General features: G+C 36.1%; 3 protein-coding genes across 5 annotated transcripts; 1 reads left to right on the forward strand and 2 right to left on the reverse strand.

Annotated features, from left to right (window-relative positions):
* The first annotated feature begins 2370 nt into the window (after positions 1-2370).
* LOC125215790 (transcription repressor OFP3-like) lies at positions 2371-3521 on the forward strand. Its single transcript, XM_048117339.2, has one exon. It carries the CDS (start codon positions 2489-2491, stop codon positions 3422-3424), a length of 936 nt encoding a protein of 311 aa, XP_047973296.1. The 5' UTR covers positions 2371-2488; the 3' UTR covers positions 3425-3521.
* Positions 3522-6432: 2911 nt separating this feature from the next.
* On the reverse strand, positions 6433-10899 carry LOC125215712 (uncharacterized). Of its 3 annotated transcripts, none has more exons than XM_048117228.2 (10): positions 10709-10899; positions 10218-10412; positions 9583-9768; positions 9223-9315; positions 8845-9027; positions 8666-8768; positions 8382-8567; positions 7295-8259; positions 6886-7223; positions 6433-6808 (listed from the first exon to the last, which is right to left on the reverse strand). In XM_048117228.2, exons 1-10 carry the CDS (start codon positions 10724-10726, stop codon positions 6784-6786), a joined length of 2292 nt encoding a protein of 763 aa, XP_047973185.1. In that variant the 5' UTR covers positions 10727-10899; the 3' UTR covers positions 6433-6783. The 3 variants fall into 3 exon arrangements, with proteins under 3 accessions (XP_047973185.1, XP_047973183.1, XP_047973184.1); XM_048117226.2 differs by having other exon boundaries at positions 6433-6816; positions 10709-10898; XM_048117227.2 differs by having other exon boundaries at positions 6433-6816; positions 10500-10898.
* A 1962-nt stretch (positions 10900-12861) lies between these two features.
* Positions 12862-14349, reverse strand: LOC125212250 (small ribosomal subunit protein eS26y-like). Its single transcript, XM_048112359.2, has 5 exons — positions 14224-14349; positions 14008-14100; positions 13601-13685; positions 13361-13494; positions 12862-13113 (listed from the first exon to the last, which is right to left on the reverse strand). Exons 1-5 carry the CDS (start codon positions 14224-14226, stop codon positions 13042-13044), a joined length of 387 nt encoding a protein of 128 aa, XP_047968316.1. The 5' UTR covers positions 14227-14349; the 3' UTR covers positions 12862-13041.
* Between the last annotated feature and the right edge of the window lie 773 nt (positions 14350-15122).

Here is a 15122-nt window from a genome sequence, read left to right on the forward strand (position 1 = left end):
TGTATCCAATTTATATATTTAATATAACACAGCATTATTAGAAGAAAAGGTCAAATTAATGGTAAAGTATTACACTTTTGGTTTTGTAATAAAAATGTAAGATCTTGTCGTCTGAACAATCTATTCCACCTCATAAGAATTTATAAATGAATCTAATAAAAAAAATAATAGAAGGAACGTCTTTTTTAGTACATCAACTATTCTAAATGAGCAAATTTGGTCCGTAACATTTCATAATATCTTTTGAGGTCCATCAACTATAAGTTAATATCATGACCAAAGTACCCTTAAGGCCATGGATACAATTCAATCTATTTACCATCTCATTTTTATTATAATTTGGGATAATTGATATACCAAAAAAATGCTCCCTCTAATTTTAATTTCAAAATAAAAATATCTTAACGATATTAATATTCTATTACTATTAATTATTTACGTTTAGTTTTATTTATTTGTAATATTTTAAATCATTGTACTATATTTAATATTAATAGTGAAATAACTTAGGTATAAATATATGTAAACATTATACTTATACAATATTTGTTTATAAAAGTAGTTCAATTTATTAGATGGAATATTAATTTTTCAATCTTAAAGCTATACATAGAAGAATATGTTATTTTTAAGTGCAATACAAAATTGACAATTAAAAATAAATTAAAATTTATTAACATACACAAAATCTTAAATAATTCAAAGAGCTAAGTATTATTTTATCTACTCTTATATAGTAATTGTAATCTAAAAAAAATTAGTTGAAATTATCAATAATCAATTTACTAAAAAAGACAATGGCATTTCTCAGTTGAATATATGATTAGTTTAAATCTATGATTTTTTAATTAAATAAAAAACTAATAATTGCTATCAATTGTTTAATATCACAGTGTCGTGTCTTAATATTATCATTAGGCCATTTACAACAATATCATGAAAACTTGTTCATAGTTCTCATATCTATTCCCTTGACTATTCGTGAATCATATTTTTTTTACTTAATTAAACTTTTATTTCAATGTAGGAGTAGTATATATTATATATTATGATTAACTTAAATTTTCAGTTTAATAAAGTTACGAGATTCATTAAAATAAAATATTTATCTTAATTTTATCTAAATAATTGAGAATGTAAACATATATAAGTATTAACTAGCACTAGAAAGTAATCTCATAATATTCAAATAAAGTATGGTATGTATTAATAATAATAGTATAAGAAACTATTAAACTTAATCCCAAATGAGTTAGAAGAAAGAAGAAAGTGGATGAATAAAGAAAGAAAAATAAATTACTTCATACTTTAATAAATATGAGAGGATAAATAGATTGAATTGTCATTCATGGCATTAAGGGTACTTTGGCCATGAAAATATTGGAAATAGCAAAAAAGTAGTAAAATTGATATTTACTTATAGTTGATGGACCATAAAAGAATTATGAAATGTTACGGACTAAATTTGCTCATTTGGGATAGTTGGTGTACTAAAAAAGATGTTCCCTCAAAATAATAATAACAATAATATTTGCTCGGTTAGATTAGGCAACATGTATCCGGTCGCTAATGCAGATGCACGACAGAGGGCGGGTAGCAAGGGGCGGGCCCATGGGGATGCATATGACTGCATCGTAGAAGTTAGCGAGACTGTCACGATACTTTTAGAGATTTTTTTATTGAATTCAATTTATTTTATTATTTAAATATATGAAAATTTGTGATTGGTTGATTTATAGCATGCGGAACCGCAATTTAGTTAAGTACTCCCTCCGTCCGCCATTAGGAGTCCCATTTATGGGCGGCACGGGTTTTAAGAAATGTTAAGAAAAGTGGATGGAAAAAAGTTAGTGGAATAGGGGTCCCACTTGTATATATTAGTTTTAAATGAAATGTGAGTGGAATGAGTTAGTGGAAGGTGGAACCCTATTACCACTTATGGTAAAAGTGAACCATGACTCTTATTTGCGGAAAGACTAAAATGAAAAAATGGGACTCTTATTCGCGGACGGATAGAGTAATTTTAAATTATTAATTTTTTATATATTTGATAAATATCGCAATTTAAATATAGCAAATGACGTTTGAATTTGAAGCTGAAAACGATATTGTTTTACATCATAACTATAAAATAAAATAATACCGTGACAACTGAAAAATGAAATTCTAACCGAAATACTGAGTGTGAATTAAGTCATTAACATAGACCCAAAACCAAACCCACACCATGCAAAAGAAGAAAGCAAAAATTAATTGAAATATTAGTGGCCCACTTGCTTTATATGCATGCCATTGTTCCCTTTATGGGCCACACTCTCAATTATCAAACACACATCATTTTCTAGTATTTAGCATCATATCTCACACATCATTCCCTCTATACCTCAACTCTCACACAATCTCAAATTAAATTTCTCCAAAAACTATACATTCTCCTAAGTCTCATCATATTTACCCAAAATCATCCCAAATTTCACAATCTTGATCAATGGGGAATCATAGATTCAAGCTATCCGACATGATGCCAAATGCTTGGTTCTACAAGTTAAGAGACATGAGCAAAATTCGAAGTCACAACCCCTCTCACTCCATCAAGAAAAACATACAATCTTCGGCCCCGAATCCGAGGAAATCCTTCTACAGCACCTCGGACTCGGGGTACGTTAGGATGGACACCAAACTGTGTCTTTCGCCGATGAATCCCAAATTCAGCGACAGTCGCTTCCCGCACGAACCTCCGAGGAAGTCCGCGAAGAGACGAGTGAAAAGGAGGACGGTCTACACGCCATCTCCGAGAAAAATCGCCCCTTCTGAGGCTGAAATCCCTGCCTGGTTTAATAACCCTGCAGGCAACATTCAGGCCGGCCCCACCTCCCCTGTCAAGATGGACTTCTCAGAGTCCTCCCTGTCAGGATTTGACTCGTGTGGATGTGATATCATCATCGATGTCGACGACGCCGGTACTGTACGCACTGACGACAACAGCAGCATGGCGGAATTCAACATGATATCAGAGCAGGGCCTCCCGCCCATCCGGACTAAGCCGGCCGCGTTCAACGAGGCGCCGGTGAAATCTCCGGGGAGGGGCGCCGGCGGCCGGAAGTCATTTTCCGGCGGGGTCAAAATCCGGGGAAACGGCCGGAGACTCGGCCGGAGGAAGCCGGGAGGGCGGCGGCAGAGAAATGGGGAGGAGGAGGGGAAGAAAGGGGCGTTCTTCTCCGAGAGCTTCGCCATTGTTAAAGCTTCTTTCGATCCAGAGAAGGATTTCAAGGAATCGATGATGGAAATGATTGTTGAGAATAATTTAAGAGAGGCTAAAGATTTGGAAGAGCTTCTTGCTTGCTATCTCTCACTGAATTCAAATAATTATCATGATTTGATCATCAAAGCGTTTGAGCAAATCTGGGCTCAACTCCATTTGTAGAAAGAAAAAAAAAATAGATTATTTGTATATTTTGCTTGAGTTATGTAATAATTTAAATGTTTGTAACAAATTAAATGTAATTAGCTGTTTTTGTAAAGAGTTAGCAATACTACCATTCTCTTCTTTTTTTTTAGACTAAGATTGATGTTTATTGACAAATTATGTTACAAATTAATTTTCTTTTTATGTACATAATGACAATTAGTAGATGAGGTGAAGCATAAGGAATAATCCCTATTTTTGGAGTTTTGCTTGATGGAAAAACTAATCCAAAAAAATTAAAAGAAATTTGATGTCTTTTTCATGGTTTAGAAGCTGTGAAAGCACTTGGCATAAAATTGTTGGAGGTAGAAAGTACTAATCTACTAGTTGATATGGTTATGGGGCGGTTTGAGGTGAACGTTAGTTGTCGTTCGATAATGGGAAAATTTGGCCGCTTATTGCTTAAAGACTTTAGTGCGGTATGTGCACCGAGAAGAAAATTTTAGCAGATTTCTTGTCACACACTCACACTATGTATACAATTCGAAAAGGGAGTGTATTACTATTACCTGAGTTTCTTATTGAGTTTTGCCTGCTTCCATTACCAGAAATAGAGAAAATTTTAAAGTTTTCCAGAAAAGGAATATGTACAAATATTGTGAGCTAATTTATACAAAGAAATAAAATGAATATTGATGAAGGACACAATTTGAGTTATAGATCATTTATGTTTTTTTCAGACTGCATTTATCAGAATTTACATAGATTCTATCTGACAGGTCTGAATATTACAGTTATTTTAGTACTTTTGTTGTTCCCTTTTATATTTTCTTCATGTTTAAAGTATTAAATTTTTATTTCCCTTGAAGTGTATGTCGTCTTCAACATTAAATTTTCACACAGTGAACACACTAAAATACTAGAGGATAAGGTAGGGCTAAAGTAAAGCCACTTTTTTTCCCCAAAATAAAGTACAATGATTTAGTTGTTCATGCATCAATAAAGGTTGTCTACCTCTGTCCATTATTTATTTTCCAAAAATTTCAACGACATATATTCATCATATTTCGCATGGCTGTTTTCATTTTTACATATTAATTTGGACATATCATGCTAATACAGTGATGGTTGTTTCACTTTTATATACATTTGACATGATTGTGTAGAATTATTACTGAAAATTTGGCATAAACTTCCACATATGTATTTTCATTAAGAAATTGCAAGAGCTTATAATTACATGTTACACATTAGTGAAGAAAAATCTAGTGGTTTTCACCATCAAAATAGACAAAAAGAAGTGGAGAGCTAGCTATCAGTTGTTAGCATCAAATCCCAAATTTTCTATCATCTTTTTTTGATGAATGAATGTGGAAAGTATAGGTGTCCTAAATACACTGGGATGACAAGAATCTGTGCAATCTTATGGTTCATCACCCTTCAAAAATTTTAGGAAAAATGGGCGTTGGCCCCCTCGACCCGTCGTCTCGATGCTACATCTGATGAAATACTACGTGTGTTTGTATTTGTGTTCACGTGCAAGAGTAGTAAGCGCACCGTTCTTGATTATGTTGGAATCTATGCCCGGTCAATGAACTTTGACCAATTATAATTTCAACGAGTCATTTAATTTTGTGAAATTAAATGATATAGCGTCGATCTACGTTCGGAGTAGATGACCGTGGTATATTCATTTTCTCAAATCCGATTCTCGGTGAGTGAGAGATAAGGGATTAAAGTTGTGCAAAATTGCAAACTTAATGAGATATGAGAGAAGCTTAGGGAATAATTAAGAGAGTTAATTATCCAACATTAGAAGTTACAACCTTATTAAACTAGTATTTAATAAGAAGGATTATTACATGGAATAATTATAGTGGACTAAGATGGGCTATAGAGCCCACACGCGCGCCGCCGCCACCGCGAGCCGCGTGCCCGTGCCCTTGGACCTGGTCGTGGGCTTGGTGCTTGGGCCTAGTTGTGGGCATGGCCCAAGGCTAGTGGGTCTAGTTCTTTTTAGACCACCACCGTTTCCACGTCAGCGAGTCAAGCGAGATGCCACCTCGTCAGTATGACGCGGTAAGCCAACGTGGCTGACACGTGATAGTCCACGTCATGAACGAATCTAGAAGCTTCTAGATTCAGACTCTCAGCTCTGTAACGTTTTGTAACGCTTCGTAACCGACGACCGTTACGGTCTAGCATTGATGACAGCCATTATGGCCGTTGACCCCCTGCAGTGGACCGAGCCTATAAATAGGCTAGCCATTCTAGCATTCTACACAGCAGAAACTAGAATCCACACTCTACATCATACATTCTCTCCTCCATCTGCATTGTTCTTATGTCGAAGCTCTGCCTTCTCCTCCATCTAGTTCACCGGAGCTCTGTTGATTGCGGTGCTGCTTCATCAGATACGCTAGCCGTTTTATCTTTGGGGACGAAACGCCAATCCAAAGAGCACTACCGGAGCGTATCTCGTCTTGCGGAAAGAGGCCTCCTCGACTCGGCTAAATTCCTTTCCAGTTTATTTGTTTCGAATCTTCCTTTGTAATTTCGATTCAGTTAGTTCTTTGTATTCCTTTTTTTGGGTGGTATTAAGCCCGGCTTATATCTTGTAAATCCAGAAACCAACAGATTATTATGAGCATGACATTATTTTCGATCGGAATAGGGTCAATTGGTTCAGAATACATGAATACAGTTTCTGGTCGATGATGGAGGACGAGCCCCGTGAAGTTGCTGGATGTTCCTTATCTGCCAATGGTAATGCTAATCAGCCGAGACTAGAGGGGATAATTGTTCCCATCTAGCTTGAATCGTAATACGATGCTTTCTATTTTATTTACGCTTGGTTAAGGGGTTCGACCGAGAAAAGTTTGGGTCGGGAGATGATGATGAATAGTTAAAGGAAAGCACGCGAATAGTGCAAGTGTTAGCGCTTTTGCGTGCTCACGCCTTTATCTAATTTGCACATATCAATATTATCTACAAAATTGCCAGCAAATTGATTTCTAATCAATTGGTGACTGAAAACTGCCTCTTTGATAAAATAGATAGAAGATTAGAACACCAAATTTCCAGTCATGTCACAGATAACAAGAAATTAGGAGTTGGTGTATGAATGATAGTTCACCACCAAACCTGGCCTTAGTTCATCGGAAACGATGGCTCAGCTGAGCTAGGTTCAAACAACTGAACCGAACGCTCTACCACTGTATCACATCCCGTAAGTATCGTAACAGGACCTAAGATACAAGCGGTTATGGCTGCCTAAAAGTCAAGCCGTTTTTGTTAGCGTCTGAATCCACATCGCCTCTACTGTACAAGTTGAACGACGACACTCAGTTCACAGGCACAGCGGAGGGAACTCGTCTTCATTCTTCAGGTGGATCGCCCGCCCTGCAACCCTGAAGTTGCACAACCGCGTTTTTTAAAACTATAAAGATGATCAACACTTTCAAGAAATGCTTTGGTACCTTCCTCCATCTGGTTCCGTTGAGGCGCAGCTTGATATGACCTGTTCTGCAAGGTTCCCAACGGAGCCAAACTCGATTGTGCATGATGTGGTTATACGCCCATTGATCGATTTCCCGCCTCCGGCTGCACGGGGCGATTGGCAATTCACATCTGATCTCTTGCTTTCTCCTGGATGTCCTCTCCGTGTGGGCAGAACGTCGTGGTTACCGTTTATGGAACAATGTGAATTGACAGAAGGTTTTGAGCCGTTGCTGTGGCCGTATTTGTGGTGGTTTTGTATACCCGGGAAATTACTCCTTCCCCTCCAGTGGGAAGGCTTCTCCATGTAATAAGTACTCTGCAGATAGGGAGTTTTAAGAATACAGATAATGGCGAATGGTATGAAACAAATATAGAGCGATGCTATACCATATCGGGGAAGTAGGTGCCAAGTCCTCGAGATTTGTCTGTCCCTTCAAAGCTAGCATACATAACGTGGTCCGTGGGCATGAAGTGTAAATCTATTTTGGGGAACTCCTTCTCCTCGAGCAATGTTGATTTATGAACAACTTCCCATGGCCTTTTCTGAATATCTGAAGCGGGTGATGGTGATGAAGGATTTTTGGCAGATGCTGCAGATAACGTAAACCCATGGCAGAGCTGGGCGCGAAGCAAGCTCCTGATGTTGCTGTCATAGTCTCCAGTTAAATCGGCCAGTGGATTGAAAGCTTCTGATTCGCCTCCCACGCTTGCAGAGTCCAGTTCTCTAAAATCAAGAGATGGAGTTTCAATAACGCTTGCCTTTGAAGTCGAATTAGAACCAGTAATGCAGCTGCAGGCAGCTTCGTGGTTGTCCATACACCATTGAAACGTATTATCCATTCGAACGTGTTCTTCTCTGTTCTTGAACCAAGGATTGAAGCCAAACCCCTCCGAGACTCTACTTTCTGCAGATGATCTTGAGGCGAGATAATGCAGTTTGTGGAAATGATTCTCGGGCAAAGACCCGCCATTACTGTAGCATAATGCATAATCTGGCTTGCTATTCCTCGAATCGCAATCTTCAGATGTCATCCCAGGAGAAACTTCCTTCCTCGAGTGTTCAGCAGAGATACGTTCGTCCTCAAAATCACTGATGGAGGACTTTGCAAGCATGTCGTCGTCGTCAGATAACAGATCAATCGGGGATGATAAAGATGCAGTCAACGACTCTTCATCGCTAAATTCTAGTGCCAGAGTTCTAGGGACACTTCTATGTTGATGCTCATGCCTTGCGCGGGTATTAGAGAAAAACTTACGGATTTCATCTCCAACTTCACATCTTGGGCGTACGAGAATCTGTCCGAGCTTGTGAGCACCATACTTCAATGCGCTCCTTATGCGGTAGAAATTGCCTAGCAGACAGTAAAAACAACATACATTGCCTAAAAATGTCACAATTTACACTGCTAATATGTTAATTACAAATTATATTTTCCCATCAGCTTGACAAATATCAGCAATAAGCTTTCCTGACCTCTGTGTACGCTGCGCCCGAGATTATTGTTTTCCTTCAGTGGGTCGATAATATTCAGATATTTTGGCTGAAATGTTTTCGGGTTTGCATCAAGTCCCCTAGAAGGAACTGAAAACAGTTCCATGGATCTGTTCAAAAATTCTTCAGTAAGCAACAGACGGTTGCACCGATGTTCAGGCATCTTCACTGCGTGATATCAAGAAAAGAAATACTAAGCAGCAATAAGGTATTACAATTAAGTAAAAGATGTATCACTATGTTATTGAAGAGGATTGATTACTCACCCACTATTTCAGGTAGAGATGATCTATGAAGTGGACCTTTCAAACTGATGCAATAATTATCCCAATCGAACTGACTGTAGTAGTCGAGAAATCTATAGAGAACCTATTGAGAAAGTACAAAATTAAGGAACTAACAATAATCCATCCCTTTCCAAGAGTCGTAAGTGACAGGTACTCACCGACAAAGGACTGCTTAACGATGAATGGAAGAAATGGAATATGTACAAGACAAGAATTTCCAAAGCATATGTCGAAAGTAACCCATGGTGTGCCCCAAGTATACGACTCTCGTAATAGCACCAAGCCTTAACCAGGATAATACTGCGTTTAAAGACATGATTTCTCCCAACGAGACGATCCACCTGATCCACAAACAAGTTCAAAAAAATGTTTCAAGCAACCATGCACAGAACACACTTCAAAAGGTATCAATCGTTCTGAAGTGGGTATGGGACTTTGAAAATTTCCAGCACATTACACAGAGCAAAGCACTAAATTCACAAATACAAACACAACTGATAACCATCTCACGAAAAAAATGACGTCTTTACAGTTACCTGCTCAATAAAACAGAGTGTCGAAAGTCCACCTAGCTGATTAAAGGTTACATCGACCACAATGTTCTGCACAAAGCATTTAACAAGTTTGACCTGCCATTGGAAGCAAGATACTAATCAGTCCAGAGCCCCCCGAAAAAGAAAAAAATAACGTTTTTCCACAAGTGAAAGCTGTTATCTTTTACTCATTCCACATAGCAAAAACCAATAAACATAATGTGCATAATCAAATACACATTCCAGTTGGTTTATTTAATTCGATATGGTACAGCCGTACAGCATAGGATTAAACGTGCTACAATACGTTAAACTAGCCACGATCCAAGAAGAAAGGTACTAGTATCAATAACAATGAACTACCTCAGCATCAATAAATTGAGTGTCCTTTACTCGGAACTCAGCATCTTCATTCTGCTCTTCAGCCTCTAAAAGAGCGAGAACATCATGGGGCAAAGACTCCTCCGCATTCGGACCCTTTAGGATGGTCAGATCAATATCACCATCTGGTAGGTACGTCTTCAGTGGCACTGACCCATACAGAACAACCTGATACCGACACGAACTAGTCAAGATAATGGAGCTACCATATTATTTATCATTGATTTATATATATATTCCCAGTCTTCTTACTCCACCACTTTCAAAAAAATCAAACCGTTTGACCTAAATTATTTTAATTACAAGACCATTTCATAGTCATGACTCATGAAGACTCCAATCTCATCATACTTCACAAAATCAAATAGAATTATATGGATTTTTGTTAGTCAATAAGATTCATGATCAGCACATAGGCCTATTCTAGATGGACAAATATTGAATCCATCACACAGATTCAACAGAATAGACCTATTCTTCATAGATAAAGTTTAAAGCTTTTGTCTTTCTTCTACACAATGATTTAATTATTTCAAATCTAACTAAGTTTCCAAAAAAACAAATTTTGAAAAATAAATTTAAAAAAAAATTAATCTAAAAAGACTAAAATCGATTACCTCGCAATTCAAACGAGTCTTGACGAGCTGCTGAACGAACTCAACGACGTCTCTCCTCTTCTCCTCCGAGTCGAGCGTGGGGTGAACGCAATTCAGCACTTGCTCCGCCGCAGACAAGCACTCCTCACTGATCAACGCCGGATCAGCCGGAGGAGACGCCGAAACGTCGATTTCCGAGCTCAGCTTTCCCATTCCCTAAACAAACAAAAAAAAGGAAAACTCACTCAATTCGAAGAATTCCCAGCTCTCCATCTCTCTCAATCATCGTTTTTCACTCCTTACAGCTTAAAACTCCAAGCGAATTCTCATTTTTCCGCCGTCGGAGAGAGAGAGGGAAGGGGTTTAGAAAAAAATTTGGGGGTTTTGCGGAGACATATATATGACAACAATTCTAGCATTAATTTTGGCTTTCCGCCTCAATTTTCCACCAGAATTCTTCGGATGAAGAACTAAAGTGAGAGAAATCCGGAAATGAGAAGGAAAATCTATACCAGCTTGCTCCAATTCATGTTTTTTTCAGTTATTTTCAGAGATACACAAAAACCAAAACAAAACCGCTCTCTCTACACATACACGTTTGCGTGCGCCTCTATATGTCTATATATATGTTATATATGTATATGCGCACGTCTAGATTTGGATTTTCCCTCTCTCTCTCTCTCTCTTCTTCGTGAAAATATCTACAAATGGCGCGACGCGACGAAGGGAAAAAGAACGAAGAAACAGTCGCTTTTGTTTATTTCTAACGTAAAACGCCATCGTTTCACTCCAACGACGTCGTTACGTGGGAGGAATTTGTAATAAATAAAGTTTAACGCTATTACATTTGCGTAAATCTTTAAGCACATTTTATTTTATTTTATTTTTTTACGGATATAATCTTTTACACAGTTTAATTTCAAAGAAGGGAATTACTAAAATGTTATAAAAAATTGAATTGGATTTGGAACTTGATGTCATTTCATCTAGTAATATCAGTAATAATTTTTCCACAAACGTGCAATTTTAATTAATAATTTTAACTAAGAGGTATTTTTATTATAACTCTTAAATACAATTTATTCATTTATAGTTATAGAAAGCCCATCGTTTATTTTTAATTTTAGTATCTAGAAAATATTATTGACGTTAGTAAATTTGTAAATTGATAAGATATTAGTATAACTCAATTTTTTATTTTCTTGATAACTTTAAATAAATAAAATTAAATAACTAAATTAAAATTTAATTTTTAATATATAAAATAATATTGAATAAATATGTGTTCGCTGATATAAAGTACTATATAACCTATGATTTGGATTATATAACTAGTGGAAGAAGTAGTATATGTATTTTGTCAGAATGATAGTACAGTTTTTAATTGTACCAATAATGCTGGTGTCCTTCTATATATATTTGTCGTAAAAGACATCTTGTTATCATTAATGCTGTGGTGAAAAGGTATAAATATTTACTGAGATTTTGTAAAAAATTGGGTGGAGAAGTTGACAATCCTCTTTTAATTTATTGTGTATTTATGGAATAAAGAATGTTCTTTATTAGAGCAATTTATTAAAATAATTATAAATTTTGATTAAATTCTAGTGGACAGTAACTTTAAAAATCAGTCGTAAATAAATCAATTTTAATATTATTTTTAATTTTCTCATTAAGAAATATTCTGATAATATTTGATTGATTTGTTGCATACGTGTTCACAAATGTTGATGTTATTTGCTTGCTGTGTAGAATAAAATAATATTGATCTCACCTAAGTTAATTTTTTTTAAGTGCCGCATTAAATATACCAAATTAAAGTACTCCCCATGGAAGAACTGAAATAAATACTAATATTAAAATTTGTAATTCTTATGATTCCATTTTTAAAGTTTTAATAGAACAAATCAGAAATTGATTAACATTCATAATAGTATATACAGAGAGTGGTTCATTTAAGAATTATTCTTACATAAGAACTTGAGAATTTATCGTTTGTTAATTAATATATTTTGTGTTATTAACTAATAAATTTACAATTTTTTTTTATTTTACAGTAGATCTCAATCAGTTGATTGAACCATTCACAGAGATGTTATCCCAATTTTATGAATATGTAATTTTTTTCCAATTTTATGAATAATGTTATTTTTGACTAAATAAATCTAATGTCTGTATTGATGATTTGGCCTCCCAATTATTAATAAACTACACATTGATCCACTATTATAAATTGATGGGTACACTCCAAAGTTTTGAAGAGGATATATTTTTCTCAACCCATCATTAAATATGGTGAAATCTCCGTTTGTCAATTCAAAATAATCACTTGTACACTACACTTCCCTTTTGCATTAATTAAAATAATTGAGCACAACTACTATTATTGGCCATCTAATACAATATATGACCGATACAAAAATACGTACTCCTCCATACCTCTATCTCATAATCCCATTTATCATCATATTTATACAATGTTATTTTATAAGTTACATAAAAGAAGAACAGCATAAGATAAACAATAAAGTAGTACTAGCAAAAATGATGTCTTTATTTAATAAACATTTAGTTAAATATTGTACCCAAAAGAAACTACCTCTGACCATTAGTTCTTGAAAACAGGGTTTTCATGAAGTTAAGCACAATGTAAAACATCTAACTATTTCACAAAAAAATATGATATTGTACTTTAAAATAAAGAACAACTGGAGTTAATAACTGTTTGCAGATAAAATTGGGTGACATGAATTGTGCCTGGCAACTAAATATAACAACGGTGATCGTCAAAAACAGAAAACGCGGGGACCAAGTGGCCTAGTAACAAAACTCCAAACGAAGTGAATCAAGGGCGAGCAGCTTGAGGGGGGCCACCTGGCCGTGGAGCTTGACCTTGGCCAGGCTTAGGCATGTCATCCTGAGGATGTGAAAAGGAGTATATTAGTCGAGTGAGAAACAGAACAAACGAGAGACAAAGTAATGTCGTGGAAGCAATGGGGTCCTAAACCAGAAATTTGATTGTGCTTTAGAGTTACAAGGGAACAATGACTAACGGTTTTGAGAATATTATGTACAATATGATTGTCATCTTGAAAATAATGGTTAAATAATAGTAGTAGCACACATCGATTTAAGGAAGAACAGCAAATTGCAGTAAAACTGACCCTTGGGCGCCTGAAGCGCTGTGGGGGCTCTCTGTTTCTCCTGTCAGTAACGGATCGAACCCTCACTACCTTGGAGTGAATGGCGCACGAGACGCAGTATTGCACCTTCACGTACAGCTTAGGAAGGGTGTACCCTGCCAAAAGGAATTGGATGGTTACCACATATCATCCTAACAATTAATCGAGCAAAAGCCAACAACGTTCAGAGTATAAGCCAATAAAGAGGAAGAAGAGGCATACCATCATAGGCACAAGCTTCTTGAAGATCCCTAACTGCAGCTTGCTCGACTATGTTCCTCACATTGAATCTCTTGATGGCCTTATCCTATCAAGCATATACCAAACAACACAATCCACATCATAAATCATCCTTATAACTACTGGAATCAATCAAACTTTCATACACATAATTCATAACAATTCACACATGATTCATGATGCACTGTGTATATCCTGTTGAACAATCATAACAATTTACACATAATTCATGAAATTCAAAAATTCACAAAAGGAGCTCGTAAAATTCACGAATTTCAAAAACACATAATAATTCTGAACTAATCCAATTTGCCAATACCAAAATAGGACGATGCGAATTCGTAGCTAATTAGCTAACATCTTAGCAGAAAAACGGAAAAATCAAATACCTTAGGGCAGCATTTGCCGCAGTTGGAGCATCGGATGAATTTGGTGTGTCCACGGCCGTGCTTGTTGCGACCGCCGTTCCTTCTCTTAAACGTCTGCAATTTTACAAAAATAAAAGTAGATTGTTCATTACTCAGCTGAAAAAAACCAACTGCAACGAAAAATAGGAATGTACTATCCACCGATCTTGAAAATAACAAGAGAAAATTGTATCTCACCATTGTTGAGCTACGGACTTGATCTCAGCTCTGAAACGCAGAAGAGTTAGGAAACAAGCGCGACGAGAAGATCAGTGAGAAGATTAAATATATGCGATTGGTGAAACCCTAATGTTACTCTTTTGGGCCATATCCTTTGATTGGCCCAATTAGTTTTCAATCAGCCCAATTGAAATCACTATTGGTTTGCATAAATAAATAAATACTCCGACCCACTTATTAGCCTACAAAATACTTTCTCCGTCCCGGATAATTCGTCTCACTTTGACCGGGCACAGATTTTAAGAAATGTAATGAAAAGTGAATTAAAAAAGTTAGTGGAACGTGGGTCCTACTTTTTTATATTAGTTTTATAATAAAATGTGAGTAGGAATGAGTTAGTGGAATATGAGGTCCACTTTCAAAAATAGTAAAAAGGTGAAATGTAACAAATTATGTGGGATGAAGTAAAATGGAAAAAATGGGACAAATTATCCGGGACGGAGGGAGTAATCTGCATCGAAATAGCCTCGTGGTACTCATGCCTCACCACCACACACTAGTTAATGTTACACATATCCCAAACATTTAGAGTTATATCGGTTGCTAAGAGTCCTAAATAGCTCACTAATATTTGGACATATTCATCCAAACTGACTTTTCCACGTGATCTAAAGGACGGGTAGAGTCGGGCTAGGATAATGGTTCGTCATTTACAATGTGATGACTCGAATTCCAATCTATTGAATAGAGAATATTTGTCTTATGAATTAAATTGCGCTTTATGAGGACGAAAGTTTGATACATTAATTGTTAGTATTGTTAGCCAAACACCAAGAATGTGGTTTAAGCCTCGAATATTAATCCCACTAATAAAAGGCCAACTTAAAATTCATAGATCAAATATTTTGTATTCAAAT

The sequence above is a fragment of the Salvia hispanica genome, chromosome 3 (assembly GCF_029641045.1).
Source record: "Salvia hispanica isolate PSC_SH4W2 chromosome 3, Shi_PSC_v1, whole genome shotgun sequence".
NCBI lineage: Eukaryota > Viridiplantae > Streptophyta > Magnoliopsida > Lamiales > Lamiaceae > Salvia > Salvia hispanica.

Coding starts and splice junctions, on each gene's coding strand:
- LOC125215790 (XM_048117339.2), top strand. CDS start 2,489: ATGGGGAATCATAGATTCAAGCTATCCGACATGATGCCAAATGCTTGG.
- LOC125212250 (XM_048112359.2), bottom strand. Junction 13,686..14,007: donor GCGGCAAATGCTGCCCTAAG/GTATTTGATTTT, acceptor TATGCTTGATAG/GATAAGGCCATCAAGAGATT. Junction 13,114..13,360: donor AGCGCTTCAGGCGCCCAAGG/GTCAGTTTTACT, acceptor TCACATCCTCAG/GATGACATGCCTAAGCCTGG.
- LOC125215712 (XM_048117226.2), bottom strand. Junction 8,769..8,844: donor CGTTAAGCAGTCCTTTGTCG/GTGAGTACCTGT, acceptor CTTTCTCAATAG/GTTCTCTATAGATTTCTCGA. Junction 8,260..8,381: donor CGGGCGCAGCGTACACAGAG/GTCAGGAAAGCT, acceptor ACTGTCTGCTAG/GCAATTTCTACCGCATAAGG.